At 45.7% G+C, this 24,040-nt stretch overlaps 1 protein-coding gene across 2 annotated transcripts in view; it reads right to left on the reverse strand.

The window, feature by feature from the left end:
• Positions 1 to 23,381, reverse strand: part of USP30 (ubiquitin specific peptidase 30) — a 103,306-nt gene extending 79,925 nt beyond the window's left edge. Inside the window, exons 1-6 of one of the 2 annotated variants that reach the window (XM_069759549.1) lie at positions 23,261 to 23,381; positions 13,253 to 13,362; positions 11,553 to 11,732; positions 9,137 to 9,240; positions 8,633 to 8,731; positions 6,752 to 6,794 (exon numbers count right to left, since the gene is read on the reverse strand). In XM_069759549.1, the coding sequence (XP_069615650.1) occupies positions 6,752 to 6,794; positions 8,633 to 8,731; positions 9,137 to 9,240; positions 11,553 to 11,732; positions 13,253 to 13,362; positions 23,261 to 23,331 (607 nt within the window). In that variant the 5' untranslated portion in view covers positions 23,332 to 23,381. Of the gene's footprint in view, positions 1 to 6,751; positions 6,795 to 8,632; positions 8,732 to 9,136; positions 9,241 to 11,552; positions 11,733 to 13,252; positions 13,363 to 23,142 lie in introns of both variants that reach the window. The other variant, XM_069759559.1, reaches the window with a different exon arrangement.
• Between the last annotated feature and the right edge of the window lie 659 nt (positions 23,382 to 24,040).

A 24,040-nucleotide genomic window follows, 5' to 3' on the forward strand; every position in this document is an offset into this window, starting at 1 on the left:
GGTCTAACAGTAACTTAAAGGAATTTGCGGCTCTGGGAGGTCTGATAGAGTGGCAGTCTAAAGGAATTTGCTTTGTAAACCAAATAGTTCAACAACGAGTGTTGAAGTCCTTTTCCCAGTTACAAGCAGAGTTTGGTCTGAGGCCCACAGGAGAATATCAGTATGCACAGATGAGACATGCCTTCAGAGCTCAAAATAAGAGTACTGACATCGGGATTCAGGAGGACATAGTATTGGAGTATGTATGTGGCGACGGGACTACAAAGGGAGTTATTTCCACCCTATATAAGGACCTTATGCACACGTATCTGTTAGATTTTCCCATAAAGGCTAGAGCTAAATGGGAGAGGGACTTGGGCCCGGTGGAGAATGAAACCTGGGAATCAGTACTGGAGTGGGTTCCGCGATTGTCATTGAGTGAGCCGTATAGGTTGTCGCAGCTCTATATTTTGCACAGAGTATAGAAGTCTCCGGAAGTGCTACATAAAGCGGGGTTGCGTGCTGATTCTGAGTGTCCAAGGTGTGGGAGTGAGAATGCAGGAATTTATCATATGATGTGGACGTGTCCTAGATTGGCCGCTTTTTGGGTGGTGGTTTTGAGTCGGGTGGAAGGAGCGTATAAATGCAGAGTTCTGAGAGATCCGATAATATGCTTGTTGGGATATGTTGATGAAATAGGAGTGGACAACACCTGGAAGATTGCAATTGCTAGGTTACTGTATATGGCTCGGAAAGTGATAGCACGGAACTGGATAAAGGCAGAACCACCTGCGAGGAGGGAATTCCTTCAATATGTACAACATGGTCTAAAGCTGGAAAAAGGTGTTTATAAGAGACGGGGGAAAATAGGAATGTTTAATAAAATATGGTCTCCATGGCTTGAGTTGGGATGAGGAGTAATGGAAGCTGGGAGCTATTGGCTTCAGATAGGCGAGAACTTCTTGGGGCACTGGTGGCCTCAGGGGAGTTTAGATCTGGGATGAGCTGTCCTGGGGGGGGGAGGGGTGGGTTGTTGTGGGTATGTTGGGGATTCTTAAAATTAAGAAAAGGTGTATGTAACATATTGAAATGTGGTTGAGAAAGTGATGTTTTCTCTTTGCTGTTTATTGTTAATAAAAATCTATTTAATTTAAAAAAAAAAAAAGCTTCAAAGCCTTATTCACTGACTCAGAGAGTCGAGAGTCTCCTGATCTTGATGAAATTCCTGATCTAGGGACTTCTCAGAATCGTCCTCTGAAACAGGTTCTCTGCTAGCCCCAATGGAAAGGGAGCGAGAAATGGAGCTCTCAGAACCCGAGTCCTGGTGATGGTCTGAGGATATGGCATGAGTCCTTTTCCTGGAAGAGCGAAAGCGCCTTGGCAAGGTACGACACCTGGAGTACGAGGGGTTCTGATGATCGGAAGCGTCGTCCGAAATAGTGCCCTGGTTAGAGGAAGGGTCTCGGAACGAGAGTCTAACGCTTTTGCCAGGGATGCCATAGACCGGGTAAGGGAGATAGCCCACTCAGGGGGACTAGGCTCACTGGGTTCAGTATCAGTAACAGGTGGTCCCTGAGCAGTCACCGGTTCACAAACTGTGCACAATGCAGTATTGTGACCCCGGGGTAATGACACCTTGCAAAAGGTACATGCAGCGAAGAACACAGTGTGGGTTTTCCCAGACTTTTTGTGAGGCTTTGATTGAGACATAGCGTAGCCTTGAGGGGAGTGCTTACTAGCAGGGGAAGGGGTAAGCTACATTTCTGCAGCTTATGCTACTTTCACACTGGCGTCGGCACGGGGCCGTCGCCATGCGTAGGCCCGACGTGCCAACGGACAGCGTGTTAATGTAGCACAATGTGGGCAGCGGAAGCAGTTTTACAACGCATCTGGTATTCTAGAATATGTATGTAGTTTATTTATGAAGTTTTCAGAATAATGCAATTTATACATTTATTTATATAGGGGTGCATTGAGAGGTCTGGATACACATGATGAGAGCATTATACTGCCTCTGTACAAATCCCTAGTTAGACCGCACATGGAGTACTGTGTCCAGTTTTGGGCACCGGTGCTCAGGAAGGATATAATGGAACTAGAGAGAGTACAAAGGAGGGCAACAAAATTAATAAAGGGGATGGGAGAACTACAATACCCAGATAGATTAGCGAAATTAGGATTATTTAGTCTAGAAAAAATGACAACTGAGGGGCGATCTAATAACCATGTATAAGTATATAAGGGGACAATACAAATATCTCGCTGAGGATCTGTTTATACCAAGGAAGGTGACGGGCACAAGGGGGCATTCTTTGCGTCTGGAGGAGAGAAGGTTTTTCCACCAACATAGAAGAGGATTCTTTACTGTTAGGGCAGTGAGAATCTGGAATTGCTTGCCTGAGGAGGTGGTGATGGCAAACTCAATCGAGGGGTTCAAGAGAGGCCTGGATGTCTTCCTGGAGCAGAACAATATTGTATCATACAATTATTAGGTTCTGTAGAAGGACGTAGATCTGGGGATTTATTATGATGGAATATAGGCTGAACTGGATGGACAAATGTCTTTTTTCGGCCTTACTAACTATGTTACTATGTTACACAGGATTCAGCCGGCCGGCCGCGACCAATTAGTGAAGCGTGGCTCAAATTCCGCACCAATTTGCGGCCGGACAGCGCCTGTCGCTGATTGTTCGCGGCCGGGCGTGACCAATCAGTGAAGCCAGGGCCGGCTCCAGGTTTTTGAGGGCCCCGGGCGAAAGAAGTCTCAGTGGGCCCCCCTCTTTAACACATACCACGATTCATGATGCACAGATACAGCAGAGAAATATAGCACAGCCAAGTAGCGCAGGGGTGTCAAACTGCATTCCTCGAGAGCTGCAAACAGGTCATGTTTTCAGGATTTCCTTGTACTGCACAGGTGATAATTTAATCACCAACACAAATAATGAGTTGGTGATTAAATTATCACCTGTGCAGTACAAGGAAATCCTGAAAACATGACCTGTTTCCAGCCCTCGAGGAATGCAGTTTGACACCCCTGAAGTAGCGTATAACACAGCCACGTAGTATATAGCCCAGCCACGTAGTATATTGCCCAGCCACATAGTATATAGCCCAGCCACGTAGTATATTGCTCAGCCACGTAGTATATTGCCCAGCCACGTAGTATATAACACAGACACGTAGTATATTGCCCAGCCACGTAGTATATTGCCCAGCCACGTAGTATATTGCCCAGCCACGTAGTATATTATTTTTATTATAGCGCCATTTATTCCATGGCGCTTTACATGTGAGGAGGGGTATACATAATAAAAACAGGTACAATAATCTTGAACAATACAAGTCACAACTGGTACAGGAGGAGAGAGGACCCTGCCCGCGAGGGCTCACAAGCTACAAGGGATGGGTGAGGATACAGTAGGTGAGGATAGAGCTGGTCGTGCAGTGGTTTGGTCGATCGGTGGTTACTGCAGGTTGTAGGCTTGCAGGTTGTATATAGCCCAGCCACGTAGTATATTGCCCAGCCACGTAGTATATTGCCCAGCCACGTTGTATATAGCACAGACACGTAGTATATTATTTTTATTATAGCGCCATTTATTCCATGGCGCTTTACATGTGAGGAGGGGTATACATAATAAAAACAGGTACAATAATCTTGAACAATACAAGTCACAACTGGTACAGGAGGAGAGAGGACCCTGCCCGCGAGGGCTCACAAGCTACAAGGGATGGGTGAGGATACAGTAGGTGAGGATAGAGCTGGTCGTGCAGTGGTTTGGTCGATCGGTGGTTACTGCAGGTTGTAGGCTTGCAGGTTGTATATAGCCCAGCCACGTAGTATATAGCCCAGACACGTAGTATATAGCACAGACACGTAGTATATAGCACAGACACGTAGTATATAGCACAGACACGTAGTATATTGCCCAGCCACGTTGTATATAGCACAGACACGTAGTATATTATTATTTTTATTATAGCGCCATTTATTCCATGGTGCTTTACATGTGAGGAGGGGTATACATAATAAAAACAGGTACAATAATCTTGAACAATACAAGTCACAACTGGTACAGGAGGAGAGAGGACCGTGCCTGCGAGGGCTCACAAGCTAAAAGGGATGGGTGAGGATACAGTAGGTGAGGATAGAGCTGGTCGTGCAGTGGTTTGGTCGATCGGTGGTTACTGCAGGTTGTAGGCTTGCAGGTTGTATATTGCCCAGCCACGTAATATATAGCACAGCCCATATAGTATATAGCACAGAGATGTAGTATATAACACAGCCCACGCAGTATCTAACAGAGCCCACGCAGTATATAGCAATGTGGGCACCATATCCCTGTTAAAAAAAGAATTAAAATAAAAAATAGTTATATACTCACCCTCCGTCAGCCCCCTGGATCCAGCCGAGGCATTTACCGATGCTGCTCGCGACGCTCCGGTCCCAAGAGTGCATTGCGGTCTCGCGAGATGAGGACGTAGCGGTCTCGCGAGAAAGGTACGTCATCATCTCGCGAGACCGCAATGCATGCACCGGTCACCAGAGCGTCGCGAGGAGCGGTAAAGGTCTCGGCTGGATCCGGGGGCCCACGGAAGGTGAGTATACAATGATTATTTTTTTTAATTATTTTTAACATTAGATCTTTTTACTATTGATGCCGCATAGGCAGCATCTGTTGAGGGAGGATCTAAATTGATACTTCACGGTTGACTCAGTGATTTCCAAATTAATTTACAGGGCGTTGCCGGCAACTGAAAATGACCAGACGGAGACGTATGTCTCTGTATGGGGGATCGAGCAGATCACTGGGCCCCAGTTTATTGTGTATCACTCTTTATAGTCATAGAAATTATAATTCAACCAATCAGCATAAGAATACACTCACAGTTCTTCACCTATAAGAATGCAGGAAAAAACTTAACCCATGAGGATACAGAAAAAACGGAAACTACAGATATGGTCGTGTCTTTTTGGCATAAAAAATATATTAACAGGTGCCTCAGTCTTGTATAGCGATACACCCCCGAGTCCCCTCCCTGGCTCGAGTTAGAACACTCAAGGTCTTTATACCAATTATGAACCATAGCCTAGTTGAATAACAAACTTATGAAAAACAAGATAAAATTACTTCATGGCAGCTGTAACCTTTTACCTAATTAAATAACAGAATTTATCTTTAACAAACAAGAAAATGGAGTCAAAGCACAAAATGGAGAATCTTTCTTAATCTGTTCCTTCACACATTAATAGTAAAAAGTTGGTCACACAGGGTTAATAGCAGCTTTAACGGAGTGCGTTACACCGCAGCATAACGCAGTCCGTTAACACTGTCATTAACCCTGTGTGAGTGCTGACTGGAGGGGAGTATGGAGCGGGCACTGACGGCAGGGGAGTAGGGAGCGGCCATTTCGCTGCCGGACTGTCCCATCTCTGATTGGTCGTGACTGTTATGCTGTGACCAATCAGCTACTTGGGATTTCCGTGACAGACAGAAAGACGGACGTGACTCTTAGACAATTATACATCATGTCCGGCTATGCACCTGGCTCCAGGAGAGGTACATGGAGGGCTACTCCATGTGGTCGCCTGCTATGGAGGGGGGAGATGGGAACGCGAAGGAACCATCGCCCGTAAGGTGAGGTCAGGGCTGGCGTACAACGTTGCAGGAAAGGATACGGGAGGGACGCTCCACGTACTTGCCTGTTGATGATTCGGGGGAGATCGGAACCTAGAAAGGATCCGTCGCCCCCATTCGCTCCGTTAAGGGAAAAAAATAGAATAAAAGGTAAAAAACTAAAATAAAAATGGTGGGGTCTGAAAGCAGACCTAAGTGCCTCCTACAGACACTAAGCAAGAACTGGTTCACTTGGAGCCAGCAGGAGGGTGTATACTGCAGGGGAGGAGCTATTCTTTCTGTATTACTTAGTGTCCTCCTAGTGGCAGCAGCATAACACGCACGATCCTGTGTCCCCCAATGAGGCGTAGGAGAAAACTTCTTGCAGTGTAAAGAAGTAGAGTGGTGAATTTCACAAAAAGTCACAAATTTTAATGCACTAGGGTAGAATATAGAGGTAATACAGCTATTGTTAGCTTTTCTCTGAGGCATGTGTAGTATACACATCACTGCTGAAAGTACAGTGTATATACACACAGCTCTGCTACATAGAAATCCAGCTTTGCTGCATGCACCCAGCTCTGCTACACACACACAGCTCTGCTAAATGCGCATACACACAACTCACTATATCAGAGAACACAGTTCAACTACATCAACACACACAACTCTGCAAAATCAACACACACAGCCCAGCTACATCATCACAAACACACACAACTTTGCTTCAAACACACACTGCTCAGCTACATCAATTCACACACCTCCAATGCATGCTGAGTATACAATACCACGTTTTAAGTTCCTTCCAGGCATGCAATTGATCACATGAACTGAAAGGTCCTTCAGCTGGTCACAACCTGCATCTTTAGTGATGTGCAGAGTGATCAGTGTCGGGTCGGAAGAGAGAGAACTGTGCCACTGCATAGTTCTCTCAGAGATTGGGAAGGAAGTTGGTTGTGTCAGCACTATCCTCGATCATAGGACGCTGCTTAATACACAGACATTTTTAAAGATTTTTTTTATTCCTAAAAACAGTATCTCAGTCCAAAAAATACAGTAATTAGGCAAAAAGTAAATAAACACCTGAGACTACCATGGTTTCTGTCACGAAATATAAACCATTTCAGGTACGAGCTACCTTAACGTACCTTGTATTCTGCAGTGAATTTGCCTGTCTGTGTTCTGGGGAAGCTGTGATACAAACAAACAATATTGTACACCAAAAAAAAGGCAAATTAAAGGATATGTATCTGTTATGTAGCAAGTAAATATTGTTGTTAGTAACTTAGCGCTTCAGAAATACCTTCCTTACTATGTACTTGTCTTGCATATACAGTGCAGACCAAAAGTTTGGACACACCTTCTCATTTAAAGATTTTTCTGTATTTTCATGACTATGAAAACTGTACATTCACACTGAAGGCATCAAAACTATGAATGAACACATGTGGAATTATATACCTAACAAAAAAGTTTGAAACAACTGAAATTATGACTTATATTCTAGGTTCTTCAAAGTAGCCACCTTTTGCTTTGATGACTGCTTTGCACACTCTTGGCATTCTCTTGATGAGCTTCAAGAGGTAATGGTCTTCCAACAATCTTGAAGGAGTTCCCAGAGATGCTTAGCACTTTTTGACCCTTTTGCCTTCACTCTGCGGTCCAGCTCACCCCAAACATCTCGATTGGGTTCAGGTCTGGTGACTGTGGAGGCCAGGTCATCTGGCATAGCACCTCATCACTCTCCTTCTTGGTCAAATAGCCCTTACACAGCCTGTATGTATATTTGGGGTCATTGTCCTGTTGAAAAATAAATGATGGTCGAACTAAACGCAAACCGGATGGAATGGCATGCCGCTGCAAGATGCTGTGGTAGCCATGCTGGTTCAGTATGCCTTCAATTTTAAATAAACCCCCAACAGTGTCACCAGCAAAGCACCCCCACACCATCACACCTCCTCCTCCATGCTTCACGGTGGGAACCAGGCATGTAGAGTCCATCCGTTCACCTTTTCTGTGTCGCACAAAGACACGGTGGTTGGAACCAAAGATCTCAAATTTGGACTCATCAGACCAAAGCACAGATTTCCACTGGTCTAATGTCCATTCCTTGTGTTCTTTAGCCCAAACAAGTCTCTTCTGCTTGTTGCCTGTCCTTAGCAGTGGTTTCCTAGCAGCTATTTTACCATGAAGGCCTGCTGCACAAAGTCTCCTCTTAACAGTCGTTGCAGAGATGTGTCTGCTGCTAGAACTCTGTGTGGCATTGACTTGGTCTCTAATGTGAGCTGCTGCTAACATGCGATTTCTGAGGCTGGTGACTCGGATAAACTTATCCTCAGAAGCAGAGGTGACTCTTGGTCTTCCTTTCCTGGGGCGGTCCTCATGTGAGCCAGTTTCTTTGTAGCGCTTGATGGTTTTTGCCACTGCACTTGGGGACACTTTCAAAGTTTTCCCAATTTTTCGGACTGACTGACCTTCATTTCTTAAAGTAATGATGGCCACTCGTTTATCTTTACTCAGCTGCTTTTCTCTTGCCATAATACAAATTCTAACAGTCTATTCAGTAGGACTATCAGCTATGTATCCACCAGACTTCTGCACTACACAACTGATGGTCCCAACCCCATTTATAAGGCAAGAAATCCCACTTATTAAACCTGACAGGGCACACCTGTGAAGTGAAAACCATTCCCGGTGACTACCTCGTGAAGCTCATCAAGAGAATGCCAAGAGTGTGCAAAGCAGTCATCAAAGCAAAAGGTGGCTAATTTGAAGAACCTAGAATATTAAAACATAATTTCAGTTGTTTCACACTTTTTTGTTAAGTATATAATTCCACATGTGTTAATTCATAGTTTTGATGCCTTCAGTGTGAATGTACAATTTTCATAGTCATGAAAATACAGAAAAATCTTTAAATGAGAAGGTGTGTCCAAACTTTTGGTCTGTACTGTATAATTATAATTAAGGTGTTATGACTGTTAGTTGGAAATTTCTATCACTTCATCGATACTCAAGGAAACGCTTACCTCTAAGGCACTGACATCAAACAGATGTGTTACAAGGGGCTGATGATCTTTCTCGTCTTCTAAAGATGAGGTCAAGACATGAAACAATTCATGGGCATCCTGTGCAATTAAAAAAACACATTTAGTAAGAAGCAACTTGTCATCGCTTTGTTCAGAAAAAAAACAACGAAAGAATTTTTTTTTAGAAAGTTGCAACCATAACATCACTTATATATATTCTTTTTATGCGTGTTCAGGAGGTCCTATTTACTACAAAGCAATATTTGGCCTGTATCACAGCATTCCTGTATATGCTGGGTGCCAACACTGGCCCAAATTGTTTTGTACATGTGATGGAGAACTGCTGGATCCCAATGCCATCATAAAATTTCATAGATAAAGTAGATTTCTAAATATCTAGCAGAGATAATTATGAAATTTGCATCTACAAAACTTTAAAGGTTCAATAATATATCAAGTAAATGCCACTATAATGGCACATATGGGAAGTAGAAATTCACTCACCTGCTCTTCAAAGGAAGAGATTTGCCACCTGTATGTTCTTAGGACTTCTAGAAGAGGACTGGCATCTAATACCTCATCCTCTGCAGTCTCCTGATTAGATAATGCTGAAGTGAGAAGAATAAGTAAAACATCAAAAACTTTCTATAGCATATAATTAAGCTGGCCATACACCTGAGATTTTACAAGGTAAAGAAAGCCATTCTAGTGATCTGACCGCTGCAGCTAAAAACAGAGCTCAGTGGTCTTGTGTCTTAACAGTGACGCCATTGCGTCCATGCCACAGCAGAATACCACAGTTGCCTGCTCATGATCCATTGGTGGAACAGTAGTCAACTAATACACATTTTGTTATTTTCAGCTCATCGATGCACCTGAGAACACTATTTTTTGGACTTTATATGATGCACTCCCCCCTCCACCTCCCCCCCAATTTGGGAGGAAAACGGGGGGAGGGGGGTCTTATAGTCCAAATGCAGCTTATTGAGCTTTACATGGCTGGATCTGTGGGGAGGGGGTGATGGCAACGGTGGAGGCAGAAGCAGGGTTGCCGCTGGAGGAAGCCAGCGGCGGCGGCAGGAGTGGGGCAAAGCTGTGGGCCCCGGGCTGGAAGAGGAAGTGTCCCAGCAGTGCGAAGCAAAGGAGGCAGGAGGTAAATACCCATCGCACACATTGACCTCGCGGTGGGCTTTAGGAAAATGGCGCTGGTGTCAGCACATTCCCAGATTTAGATCTCTGCTCAATGAGGAGCAGAAATCTCAATCTGCGCATCCCCCGCCTCCACTTTACTAAAAAACTCTGGAAGATCAATGTGTACATGCACCAACACCGGTGCCATTTTACTGAAGCCCACTACAGAGTGAACGTCTGTAAGCGCTACTCGCAGTTAGGACCACACCGGTGCAAAATTTAAAACAGTAACAAGATACTGATGCCATTGGCAGCTGAGGGACCGGAGAGGAGCTGAAGAACCTACCCACAGTCCCAAACAACCAGGATACAGATTTTTAGAAGAACGGTGCCCATTAAATCAGTAGGACAGTGCCTCTATACCCATATATTTAGCTTAACAAGCCTGATTCTGATGACAGGTTCAACAATTTTATCCTATTTTCCTCCTCTAAAACCTAGGTGCGTCTTATGGTCTAGTGTGTCTTATAGTCTGAAAAATACAGTAGTCTCTGATCTCTGGGGATTCAACCGCTGGGACACCCATAAATCTTGCAAATGTGGCTATAAAACCATGAAAACATCTTAAATGGAGCAGATGTGTGCACGCTTGATCTCCGCTCCATTCACTGACTATGGGACTGATGGAAATAGCTGAACACTGTGGCTTTTTTCATCTATCTCCATATACAATGGATGGTGCAGAAGATGAGCATGCATAGGGCTTGAATATACTGTTACATTTCTAATCACCCAATAGAAGAGAGCTATAAGTATAATTTCACCATTATGAGAACTCTGATTATTGGGAGATTTTCCTGTGTGATGTTAAAAGAATATTGCTCCTTCCTGCAAATGGGCGTAACTGTATATCAAGACAAAGTGGTTTACCACAATAGGGCATACACCGTAGTTAGGTCCCGCAGATGACATGGGATCAGCAGTTATGTCCGTGCCATCAGCAGCAGAAACTGGTTGCATTTGCTGGGTCCAGAGCAAGCCTTGATCCCAACACTTTAACCCTTCACATGCCACTGTCAATAGTAACAGCGGCATGTAAAGTGTTTGAAAGAGGGAGAACACTAGCTGTCAGCCCCTATTATATCTCAAAAAGGGATATAAAATTGAACAAAACATAGAACTGATGTTTTTGTATTAGTCTCTCAAAGAGTGTAATAAAAGTTGTATGTACCACAAAATGATACTAAAAAAAACTACAAATAAACTACAGTTTATCTTTTTTAAAAAAAAAAAAAATACATGCCCTTGTGCAACTATGCTGCCGGAAAATTGGAAAACTTGGGGCTCGGAAAATACGATGACACAAAAACAAATTATTTAAAAAAAATAATAAAACATAAAAATCTAGAAATGTGGTATTGTCATAATCATACAGATCTGAAAAATAAAATTAACAATTTTTGCAGCAAAGTGAATTGTGCATAATTTAGAATGCCAAAAAGTGTTAGAATGATAGTTTGGCTTTCCATTCCATAAAGAGTTAAATAAAATTTGATATTAACTTGTATGAAACCCAAAATGATGGCATTAATAAAACAAAAACTTCAATGTTGCCCAAATAATAAAAAGGTTATAGGTCCTGAAAAGTGACAATAGAAAAGTGAAAAAGTAGTTAGTCACAAAAAAAGACCCTAAACTTGTGAGTCCAGGAGGTTAAACAGGCCAGTTTTATAAAAAATAAAAAAAAATAAAAAAATGAAAAGAGAATATTTTCTTTTTTTAATGTTACCTTTTAAAAGCTCCAGCAAGGTAGCAGACAGGTACTGATGTGATGTGTTCTTTGGTTCCTGTTGGTACTCTGATGTGAATTCTTCCAACCAATGAATAAAAGAAGGGCAAGCAGACAAACTTTGCAGCAAAGAGTTCATAAAACAAGTGTTGCCTAAATTCAGCAGTCCGGGAATAAGGCCTAATGAACAGGAAAACACAGCAGTAAGGCTATTTTCAACATGTTATGGTTTATAAAGTGTTTTCCTTTGTGAAGTTATTAAAAAAAAACAAAAAAAAACACAAAATAACAAAACTCTATTCACAAGTATTTTGCGTAAGAAAGCTAGTGTTAAAAAGTTGCAAATTTTTATGCAAAATGTAATTGATTACTTTTTGAAACATAGCCAGGGCTTAACATAAGGGGAGCATGACCTACTTCCGGCCCTACAGGGTCACTATAAGGCTACGTTCACATTAGCGTTGTGCGCCGCTGCGTCGGCGACGCAACGCACAACGCACGCAAAAATGCGCCAAAACGCACGCAAAAACGCTGCGTTTTGCGACGCATGCGTCGTTTTTTGCCGAAATTTGGACGCAAGAAAAATGCAACTTGTTGCGTTTTCTTGGTCCGACGCTTGCGGCAAAAAAGACGCATGCGTCGCACAACGCAACAAACAAAAACGCATGCGTCCCCCATGTTAAATATAGGGGCGCATGACGCATGCGTCGCCGCTGCGTCGCCCGACGCAAACTAGCATAACGCTAATGTGAACGTTACCTAATTTACGTCACAAAAGGGGAGTGAATTATAGCACAAATGTAGTCTCTGGGGGGAGAGAAAGAAGGAGTAGTTGGAAATCAAACGTTGATCCTTTTGTCCTCCAGCTAGGTAAGGCTACTTTCACACTAGCGTCGGCCCGTCGCAGTGCGTCGAGCCAACGTACCGACGCATCCTGTGACAACGCAGCACAACGGGGGAAGCGGATGCATTATTACAACGCACGCATCCGCTGCCCCATTGTGAGTTGCGGGGAGGAGGGAGTGGAGTTCCGGCCGCGTATGAACGGTCGGAAATGGCGGACACGGCGCACAAAAAAAGTTACATGTAACTTTTTTTGTTCCGACAGTCCGCCACAACACGTCGGTTGCGACGTGTGGCAATGCGTCGCTAATGTTAGTCTATGGGGAAAAATCTTGCAGCCAACTTTGCAGGATGCGGTTTTTCACCAAAACGACGCATTGCGACGTGCGTACGACGCTAGTGTGAAAGTAGCCTAAGCTGCTCACAGAGGTGTAAAAGCATTTAGAGATTTGCACCAAAAATCCTTTTCTACCTTCACCTAAATTCAGCATAAACATAGTAAATGAGGGCCATAGTATCCTAGCATATTAATCATTCCTAACCACGAATACTAGTTATTACCATTAGTGGTGAGCGAATGTGCTAGGATAATGTTTTATCCGCGCATGCTCGGGTGTTATCCGAGAAGCTCAGACATGCTTGAATAATATGTTTGAGTCCTGTTTGTTGTTAGGCAAGCCTCACATGTGTTGTGGCTGTCTACCAGCTGCAACACATACAGCCGCAGGGACTCGAACATATTATTCAAAGACTGCCAAGATACTAGGATGATATGTTATCACTAATTACTATCTAAATGCAATGTAATCATACAGCTTCAATACATTAGTCACTGATTAGATAGTAGATGATTTTACCTTTTTTACGCTTTTTTCTCTCTGTCATAGGTCCCCACAGAACATATATCCCAGCTGCGAGAGCTGCAGCAAACCCACCAATCATGCCCCAGTTCTTCATTATTTTACATCTCATGTAAAAAAAGAAAAAAAAATGGCAAATTCAGGAAAAGATGCAACGCTGAACAATCACAAGTAGCAGTTATACTCTAATACACTATCACACCTCATGTATAGCAGTGTGTACAGTCACATCAGATCGCACGGTTACCTAGTGTTTAGTGAATATGATGGGGATTCATAAAGCTTCACCAACACATGCAGCTATCACAGAAGAGGATGATACAACTAGCAGCCAACAACTCTGAGATGGCCTTTTAGGCCGGGGTCACACTTGCGAGTGTCTCGCCTCAATACCTGACACTGCAGCCGGCACTTGGGACCGGAGCGTGCGGCTGCATGTATTTCTATGCAGCTGAACACTCCGGTCCGAACCGCCGCCAGCAGTGCCAGGTATTGAGGCGCGAGTTTCTCGTATTGCAGTTGCAAGTGTGACACCGGCCTTATAGTGACTTACAGAATAACATTTCCAGAATACTTCTGTAACTATTCCATATAACTCCTCCTTAGCCGGTTTTACACATCCATGAAACACAGACCATTCCCACATCAGGAGACCTAGCCTGACTGTCGGGTTTCCTGGCCTGAGCCAATCACTTTATGCCTATGAAGCAGTTAGTTCAGTTTGGGGCACCCAGCTGTTGGGCTGATGTAAGAACAGTCCATGTTTTATAGATGTATGAACACCACCTGATTGCGTATGTCTTGGTAAGGAGATCAGGAGTCCTCGAATCCAGCACTCAATGAGGGTCCAACATTTACGAATCTCATGTATACATGATAAATGTTATTGGTGATAAAACCTTTTTTCCTATCGCCACGACAGCACCCACAACGAGAGAGGGGATCCGCCCACCTTCCGGACAGGAACCTACAGGTTAAAAAGGGGCGGTCCCCCTCGCCCTCCAGTTTGGGTTCCTGTCCGGACGGCGGGAGCCTACAGGTCTCGTTCACCTACCCGGGTCCGCCAAGCCTCTGTGCGGTGTCCAGGTGAGAACGGCAGAGTCGGGGGCCCGGAAGCAGCGTCGGGGGAAGTCCTGTGTTCAGCTTCCCCCCTCATCTGGCAAGGAGCGGCATGGCCGAGTGTTTGAAGTGGCGTTCCCGGGGGAAGGCACGCCGCCCTGGGTCGTCCACACGCGCGCGACGCTGCGGGAGCAGGTCGGCGCTTATGACCCGGAAGTGATCTAACGACTTCCGGAGGAGGCCGGGAGGAGGAGCGCGGGACCTTTGAAAAGAAGGCAGCGCTTGGTGAGTGGTGTGCGGCAACATGTCTTCCACAGGAGACGCCGAACACCGACAGCTAGCAGAGCAGAGGAGCAGCAGCAGATCTCATAGTGGAGATGTGGCACGCGGGCAGCAGGACCCTGGCAACCCGACGTCACGTCGCACCTCACCCCCTCAGAAACCGGTACTCTAATTTCATCAGCAGTGGTGAGTGTTATATCTGAGCCACTGGCTGATACAACTGTCTTCTATACTATGCTTTGTTATAGGGGAAGAAGGTCTCAAAGTCTAAACATAAGCAGTGTGCGTTATGCACGGAGCCACTTCCTGACACCTATGTAAAGAAATTATGTCAGACGTGTATATGCCGTACGTTAGAGGAAGAGGCCCCCCTCCGTGTATCAGATTTGAGGGAAGTAATTTGGGAAGAAATAAAATCTTCCCCTAAATCTAGGCGGCATGAGAAGAGTAGCATGGAAATGGTATCCGATTCCAGCCCTTCGTTGCAAGAGGGCGAGTGCTCGGAGAGTTCATCATCATCCTCCTCAGATGAGGAGGGAAGGCCTTGCTTTGCCACCGATAATATGGAGACTTTAATTAAGGCAGTCCGTGCGACTATGGGTGTGGCTGAGAGTAAAGAACCGAAAACAACCCAGGAGATTATGTTCGCAGGGCTGAGCCAGAAAAGTCGCAAAGCTTTCCCGGTGGTAGATACCGTTAAAGATCTGGTCAAACGGGAGTGGGACAAGCTGGATAAAGGGTTCTTACCTTCAGCCGCAAAAAGAAGGTACCCCTTTGAGGATGACACCTTATCCCAGTGGATGAAGATCCCAAAAGTAGATGCGCAGTAGCCTCTACCTCGAAAACAGCCTCGCTACCATTAGAGGATGTAGGACTCCTTAAAGATCCTTCAGACAGGAAGGCTGACATGCTCCTTAAGAAGGTGTGGGAGGCATCATCTGGAGCCTTTAAGCCCGCAATCGCAGGCACCTGTACGGCAAGATCAGTTATGGTCTGGGTAACTCAGCTGAAAGAACAACTTAAAGCTAAAGTACCCAGGGATAAATTGTTAAACTCCCTGTCTCAGGTCAGAGAAGGAGCGGCTTATCTAGCGGATGCCTCAATTGATTCCCTGAAATTGGCTGCAAGATCGGCGGGTCTCTCAAATGCAGCCCGACGGGCACTTTGGCTAAAGACCTAAAAAGGGGATGCTCAAGCAAAAGCCAAATTGTGCTCCATTCCGTGTAGGGGTGAGTACCTATTCGGCCCGATGCTGGATGACATCCTTGCAAAGGCAGAAGACAGAAAGAAGGGTTTTCCTAAAACATTTAATCCCACTTTTAGGAATGCCTTCCGGAGACGCATGCCCTTCAGAAAATTCCAGTCAGACCAGCAGGGATATAATCGTGACTGGGAGACGTCGGACCAAAAGAAGAAAGGTGGATACTATAAAAATCCTTCGTCTTTCTCAAGACGTAGACGTAATTACAGATAGAACAGATCTACCAGTAGGGGGAAGACTACGGTTCTTCTCAGCAGAATGGAAAAGGATAACTTCTAGCGCCTGGATAATGGGAGTAGTCGAGTCAGGATTAAAATTAGAATTTTTGAGAACTCCCCCAAAACATTTTGTTATAACATCACTGGACACTCCGGCCCAACAACAGGCCTTAGAATTAGAGATTCAACAATTGCTTACAAAGCGAGTTATTGAAGAAGTACCAAAACATGAGGAGAAGACGGGCTTTTATTCTCCGCTATTCTTAATCTCTAAACCTGATGGGTCCTTTAGGACTATCATAAATTTACGTAAATTGAATAAATATCTTCAGTACCACGCTTTTAAGATGGAATCCATTAAATCAGCAACTAAGCTTTTGTTTCCTAGGTGCTACATGTCGGTCTTGGATCTAAAAGATGCGTACTACCATCTTCCAGTTCACAGAAATCACCAGCAATTCCTCAGGATGGCAGTATGGGTAAACCATCAGATTAAACATTTCCAATTTTTGGCAATGCCCTTTGGCCTGTCCATGGCACCTAGAGTTTTTACAAAGGTTGTGTCGGAAGTAATGGCCCATATCAGGGAAAAGGAAACCCTTGTAGTGCCCTATTTAGATGATTTTTTAATAGTCGGAAATTCAATTGCTCAGTGTACGTCTAGGGTAAATGCCATAATATCATCCCTACAGGAACTCGGATGGATAATCAATTGGGAAAAGTCAAAACTGGAACCCACAAGACGTCAAATGTTCCTAGGAGTTCTTCTAGACTCAGAAGATCAGTCATCCTTCCTACCAGAAGAGAAGAAGCAGAAGATCATTCAAAGGATCACGGCTGTAAGGAAAGTTCCAAACTTAAGTTTAAGAGACGCAATGTCTCTACTAGGATCTTTGATTGCGTGTATATCGGCGGTGAGATGGGCTCAGGCTCATACCCGAATGCTTCAATACGAGGTTCTTCAAGCAGAGAAAGATCTTCACGGTGCTCTGAGTAGAAAGTTCAGTCAGTTCAGTCTATCACCCGCCACTCTTCACGATCTGAGATGGTGGCTCAATCTGGCACATTTGTCAAAAGGAGTTCTCTGGACCATCACTCCGGACAACGTAATTACAACAGATGCCAGTCCGTTCAGTTGGGGAGCCCATATGGGAGACATTCTAACCCAAGGGCGATGGTCGATTCAAGAGTCACAGAATTCCTCAAATCTAAGAGAGCTTGCTGCAGTCAAACAGGCTCTTCTTTGCTTACTACCTGTTGTGGGTTCTGTTTTTGGGCTCCCTCTGGTGGTTACTGATGGTACTGGGTGACTTGTGTTCTCTGCGGTCTCTGGTGTCCACCTGTTCCATCAGGTTATGGGTGTTTCCTATTTAACCTGGCTGTTTTGTCATTTCCTCGCCGGCTATCAATGTAATCAGCGTGTCTGTTTGCCTTTGCTCCCTGCGTCTGTTATCTTCTGGACAAGCTAAGTTTTCATTTTCCTGTTCTATGTTTTGCTTACTTTTTGTCTTAGTCCAGCTTGCTGTTATGTGACTCCTTGCTGCTGGTTGCTCTAGTGGGCTGAAATTACTCCTCATGTTCCATGAGTTGGCACATGAGTTCAAGTAATTTCAGGATGGTTTTTTGAAGGGTTTTTCGCTGACCGCGCAGTTCACTTTTGTATCCTCTGCTATCTAGCTTTAGCGGGCCTCATTTTGCTGATTCTGTCTTCATTTCTACGTTTGTGCTTTCCTCTCATTTCACCGTTATTACATGTAGGGGGCTGCTATTTCTGTGGGGTGTTTCTCTGGAGGCAAGTGAGGTCTGTGTTTCTTCTTATAGGGGAAGCTAGTCCTTCGGCTGGTGCGAGACGTCTAGGAATCATCGTAGGCACGTTCCCCGGCTACTGCTAGTTGTGTGTGTAGGTTCAGGATCGCGGTCAGCTCAGGTTCCATCACCCTAGAGCTTGTTTTTGTTTTTCTGCTTGTCCTTTTGTGATCCCCTGCCATTGGGATCATGACAACTACCATCCCTGAGGAATTCACATGTACAGATACAAACAGACAATATGACTGTGGTGGCCTACATCAATCATCAGGGGGGGACAAGATCACGATCCCTAATGACCACTACAGCACAGATATTGTCTCTGGCCGAGAATCACTTACAATCCCTGTCGGCAGTTCATATAAAAGGGGAACTCAATATAGAGGCGGACTATCTCAGTCGCCATTCCCTTCGTCAGGGAGAGTGGTCCCTAAACCAACACATATTCGATCAAATAGTCAATCTGTGGGGATTGCCGATAATAGATCTAATTGCCACGAGGAAGAACAGGAAGGTCAGGAGGTTCGCATCCTTACACATAGCAGACCAACCATTCATAGTGGATTCCCTTCGTGTCCGTTGGGACTTCCAGCTGGCATATGCCTTTCCCCCTATGTGTCTGATTCCGATAGTTCTCAGGAAGATCCGGGAGGAAGGAGCCAGAGTGATCCTAATTGCCCCCTTCTGGCCCAGGAGGCCTTGGTTTTCTCTCCTCAGGACAATGTCTGTGACCGATCCCTGGGTGCTGCCAGTAGTTCCGGAACTTCTTTCTCAAGGTCCATTTCGTCATCCAAATTTGGAGACTCTTCACTTAACGGCTTGGAACTTGAGAGGGAGCTTCTGAAGGAGAGAGGGTTCTCTAATGCTTTAATTACTACCTTATTGAAAAGCAGGAAGGAGGTTACTACAAAGATCTATACAAAAATTTGGAAAAAAATCCTTATGTTTTATCAGCAACCATTAGGAGATAGGGCTCCGATTTCAGCTATTTTAGAATTCCTTCAGAAAGGCTGGGAATTGGGTTTAGCAGTCAACACTCTAAGAGTTCATGTTTCAGCCTTGGGAGCTCTATATAACAGTGATATAGCTGGTAATAGATGGGTTGCTAGGTTTATTAAGGCATGTCAGAGTCCTAACCCAATCCATATTGTAAGAATACCCCCTTGGGATCTAAATTTGGTGCTTGAGGCGTTGACCGAACCTCCTTTTGAGCCATTAGACTATTTCGATAAAGAATTTAACTTTAAAGACAGCTCTACTTTTAGCATTAACGTCTGCCAGGAGGGTCAGTGATATACATGCGTTATCAGTAGATCCTCCCTATCTAATAATTCTCCAGGATAAGATTGTCTTAATGCCTGATCCTGCATATTTACCAAAAGTAGCAACTAAATTTCATAGAAGTCAGGAGATTTATTTACCATCTTTCTATGAAAATCCAGGTTCAGAAGAGGAGAAAAAATATCATACCCTAGATGTAAAGAGGGCGATATTAGAATACCTGGATAGGACACAAAGCTGGAGACAGAGTAGGGCTCTGTTTATTTCTTTCCAGAATCAGAAAAAGGGTTCTGGTGTCACGAAGAACTCTATCGCTAGATGGATTAGAGAAGCGATATGTCTTGCCTACTCTGCCAGGGGAGTAACACCACCAGAAGGCATCAGGGCGCACTCCACTCGGGCCATGGCATCATCCTGGGCGGAGAAGGCAGATGTCCCCATTGAAATTATATGTAAGGCGGCAACTTGGTCATCACCTTCCACCTTTTATAAGCACTATCGCCTTGATCTATCTGCTAATTCCAGCTTACAGTTTGGCCGTTCAGTACTTAGTGCTGTGGTCCCTCCCAGTTAAATAGTCTTTGAAAGTCTCTTGTTGTGGGTGCTGTCGTGGCGATAGGAAAACCGGTTTTTACGTACCGGTAATAGGATTTTACAGAGTCCACGACAGCACCCATACATTCCCCCCCGTATTTAGTTACTTATTCCTGCACTCTGTTGGAAGGTGTGCCTTAGAGATCACTCTATAGAGGTGGTGGTATTTAGTAATGTTTAAGATAATATTGTCATGTACTGATGCATTGGCGGTATCCCTTGTACTCTGGAACACAAACTGGGGGGCGAGGGGGACCGCCCCTTTTTAACCTGTAGGTTCCTGTCCGGAAGGTGGGCGGATCCCCTCTCTCGTTGTGGGTGCTGTCGTGGACTCTGTAAAATCCTATTACCGGTACGTAAAAACCGGTTTATCATAGAATAATGTTAGGGAATACAAATGTTACTATTAGACATCAGGCCTAATTTACAGACCAACTGATGGGGCGTGATTAAAGCTAGGGCTACACGTACGCGAGTGACAGAAATTTCTAGGCAAGTCGCGTGGGCAAAACCATCAGTGCAAATTGCCTGCAACTTCCTGTCACGTGTCTATTTCAGAGATGTAATTTTACTGTAAGAAAAAAAAAATGGCCAAATCACAGAAGTTGCATGCAAGTCGCAGCTGTATTGTTAGTTGCATTGAAGTCTGTGGCGAGAGAGTTGCACAGGATTTTCAACAAATGATAGAAAGTGCAACACATTTTGGAAACATTTGCAACTGTGTCGCAATCGCAGGAGGTTGCAATGCAACACCATAGGAAATCATCAGATGTGATGTCGCAAACAACGCTGCAATTTCAATGTTGCATGAGATGTCGCCATTAATGATGATGATGATGTTTGGGTGTGCTCGAATAATATGTTCGAGTCCCAGCAGCTGCATGATTCCTGGCTGTTAGACAGCAGCAACACATGCAGAGACTGCCCAACAAGCAGGTAAGGCTACTTTCACACTAGCGTCGGAATTCGGCCCGTCGCATTGCGTCGGGCCGAGATTCCGACGCTAGCGTTGTTAGCACCGCACAACAGGTGCAGTGGATGCATTCTCCGGCGCATCCGCTGCCCCATTGTGAAGTGCGGGGAGGTGGGGGCTGAGTTCCGGACGCGCATGCGCGGTCGGAAAAAGCGGTCCGTCTGGAGCAAAAAACGTTACATTTAACGTTCTTTGCTCCTGGCGGTCCGCCACAACACGGCGCAACCGTCGCACGACGGTTGCGACGTGTGTCAATACATCGCAATGGGTCGGTAATGTTACGCTATGGGGCAAAAACGCATCCTGCAAACAACTTTGCAGGATGCGTTTTTTCCCCTAAACGACGCATTGCGACGTATTAAAAAAAACGCCAGTGTGAAAGTACCCTAATCCCCACATATGTTGTGGCAACCAGCCACGAATCATGCAGCTGTGGGGACTCGAACATAATATCTGAGCGTGCCCAAGATAGTTGGAGAACACGTCATCCGAGCACGTTCGTCATCAGGAGTCGCCCTGTAGCCATAGCCTAAAGTGAGTTCAAATTGTGTTAATGCTCTACAAAATCCCCAAATTACTAATAAACGTGTCCCTAGGCACATTCATTTAGTTTAAAGGGAGTCTATCCACACAAAATGACTTTTTAAACCAAGCACAGTCGATTGGTGCACCCAACATTTCGGTGCACCCTCCTACCTACTGGATTTGCATCTATTTCTGCCCTTCTCTGTCTCTTGTACATTAAAACCATCACATTCGCTACTTGCAATATCACGATACAAACTTGCAATCTTTGTGTTAGACAACAGAAGCAGCTGACCTAAAAGTGAAAGCATTGATCAAACGTGATGTGTTCAGGGCAGAAGTGGAGAGAAAAGGTTATAAAGAAACTCATGGGATGCATCAAAAGAAGTGTGATAATAAAGATGAACAGTCACTGCCATACAGCGGCACATATAGTTCCTATTGTAAAAGATGTCATGCTTGGTTTGTTTGAGGTTCAGTCGGGCCATCACCACTGCATGTGATACGTTTAGCATGTTGTACACACTAAACATACAGTACATTACAAATATGAACAGAGCCTTGTTTTTTTTTACATTTGCTTCCTGACAACATTACGCAAAAATATTTTTTAATAAGAACAGGTCATTGTACAAAAAACAAAACAGATTTACTCCCTCCCCAGGTCCAGCGCTGAGTCTCCATCGCCACTCCCGATGTCTGTTATTGTTTGCGGTGCTGATGTCACCTCGATAGTGCTGCAGTCAAACAGTGAGCTCAGCAGCTCTGCCCGAGTGGACAGCACAAGCCGCAGAGTTCACGGATTGGCTGCTGACAATAACAGACACTGGACTTACAGCTGGACCCGGGGAGGGAGAGCAAAGCACAGGGTGATTGGTTTTAACAAGGATCTGTACATATCAGGAAACGTTTTCTGAAAAGGGACAAGCCCTTTAATTTCATCTACCGGCATATGTCAGAAGCCTGTGAGGTGGAGGCCCTGACAGGTGGAGGCCCTGACAGGTGGAAGTCCTGCGAGGTGGAGGCCCTGACAGGTGGAGGCCCTGTGAGATGGAGGTCCTGCGAGGTGGAGGCCCTGCCAGGTGCAGGTCATGTGAGGTGCAGGTCCTGTGAGGTGGAAGTCCTGACAGGTGGAGGTCCTGTGAGGTGGAAGTCCTGACAGGTGGAGGTCCTGCGAGGTGGAAGTCCTGACAGGTGGAGGTCCTGTGAGGTGGAAGTCCTGACAGGTGGAGGTCCTGTGAGTTGGAAGTCCTGACAGGTGGAGGTCCTGTGAGTTGGAAGTCCTGACAGGTGGAGGTCCTGTGAGTTGGAAGTCCTGACAGGTGGAGGTCCTGTGAGGTGGAGATCCTGACAGGTGGAGGTCCTGTGAGGTGGATATCCTGTGAGGTGGATATCCTGACAGGTGGAGATCCTGACAGGTGGAGGTCCTGTGCGGTGTAGGTCCTGACAGGTGGAGGTCCTGTGAGGAGGTCCTGTGAGGTGGAGGCCCTGACAGGTGGAGGCCCTGACAGGTGGAGGTCCTGTGAGGAGGAGGTCCTGTGAGGAGGAGGTCCTGACAGGTGGAGGTCCTGTGAGGTGGAGGTCCTGACAGGTGGAGGTCCTGTGAGGTGGAGGCCCTGACAGGTGGAGGCCCTGACAGGTGGAGGTCCTGTGAGGAGGAGGTCCTGACAGGTGGAGGTCCTGTGAGGTGGAGGTCCTGACAGGTGGAGGTCCTGTGAGGTGGAGGTCCTATGAGGCAGGAGGGCTGCGGTTTATTTGGCTGCGTGTCCCAGTATACTTATTTAGCCGAGGAATGACAACTCCCAAAGCTGAGCGTATAGAAATGTGACTCCGGACACTGGCGGCTGCAGCCCGGGGCAGGACCTGCTCACACCGTCCGTCCACTCACCTTGTCTGGTGCTGCGTTATCTCAGAGTCCGCCACTAGTGAACTCTGTACACACAAGAGCCAAGCGCCCTCCGCTCCACATGTCTTCCTGTACCCTTCCCACCAGCCCCGCTTCTAACCTGGCACCAGGCGCTCGGAGTAGCGGCACGCCGACTCTCTCTTCCGTGGCCCGGGATGAGCCGCTAAGCATCACGCACGCGAAACGGAACTAACTAATCTTTTCTCTTGTCCCGTCCGGACAATGAAACCAGAGCACCGGGAAATGCAGGACGGAGCGTAAAGGGAGCGGACCGCACTACGAGCCGCTGCTGGGGCCAGTTACCATGGAAACCTGGTGTCAGCTACGTCCTATGTCCTGTGCAGCGCCTGCCTAATGGGGAGGTAGTGGTACAATGAGAGCAGACAGGCGCGGTACCGCACCGCTATTCCTGCATGACCTGCTCCAGAGAATTCTGTCCAGAATTCAGAGACTTTAGGATCATGTGCAATAGATTTACACAAGCGCCCCAACAATAGTAGCAACACCCCATAAACAGTGCAAAGGGCATGCCAGTACTCTCCCCATTGTATCGCCCAGATGTCAGCGACGAAGTATGCGGTGCTCTGTGCACGCCATGGCAAATTTGCCCACACTCCGATTCCATGCCCACTTACCATTTCTTTCTCCCCTGGCAGGAGGAGTTGTTAGAGGGGCACTGGTAGTGAGGGAAATTCAGCAGACGCCTAAGACTGCAGGGCGTAGACCCAAATCTGGGACTGGGCGCTGTATCTGGCACAGTTGGGACTAGATCGTTTACCAGGACTCCGGTCCAGATCAGTGCTGGCGGCTGGACGGGAGGCCGCGAATCTCTTAGGCTACTTTCACACTAGCGTTAACTGCAAACCGTCACAAAAACGTA

The sequence above is a fragment of the Ranitomeya imitator genome, chromosome 1 (genome assembly GCF_032444005.1).
Source record: "Ranitomeya imitator isolate aRanImi1 chromosome 1, aRanImi1.pri, whole genome shotgun sequence".
NCBI classification, from domain to species: Eukaryota; Metazoa; Chordata; class Amphibia; order Anura; family Dendrobatidae; genus Ranitomeya; species Ranitomeya imitator.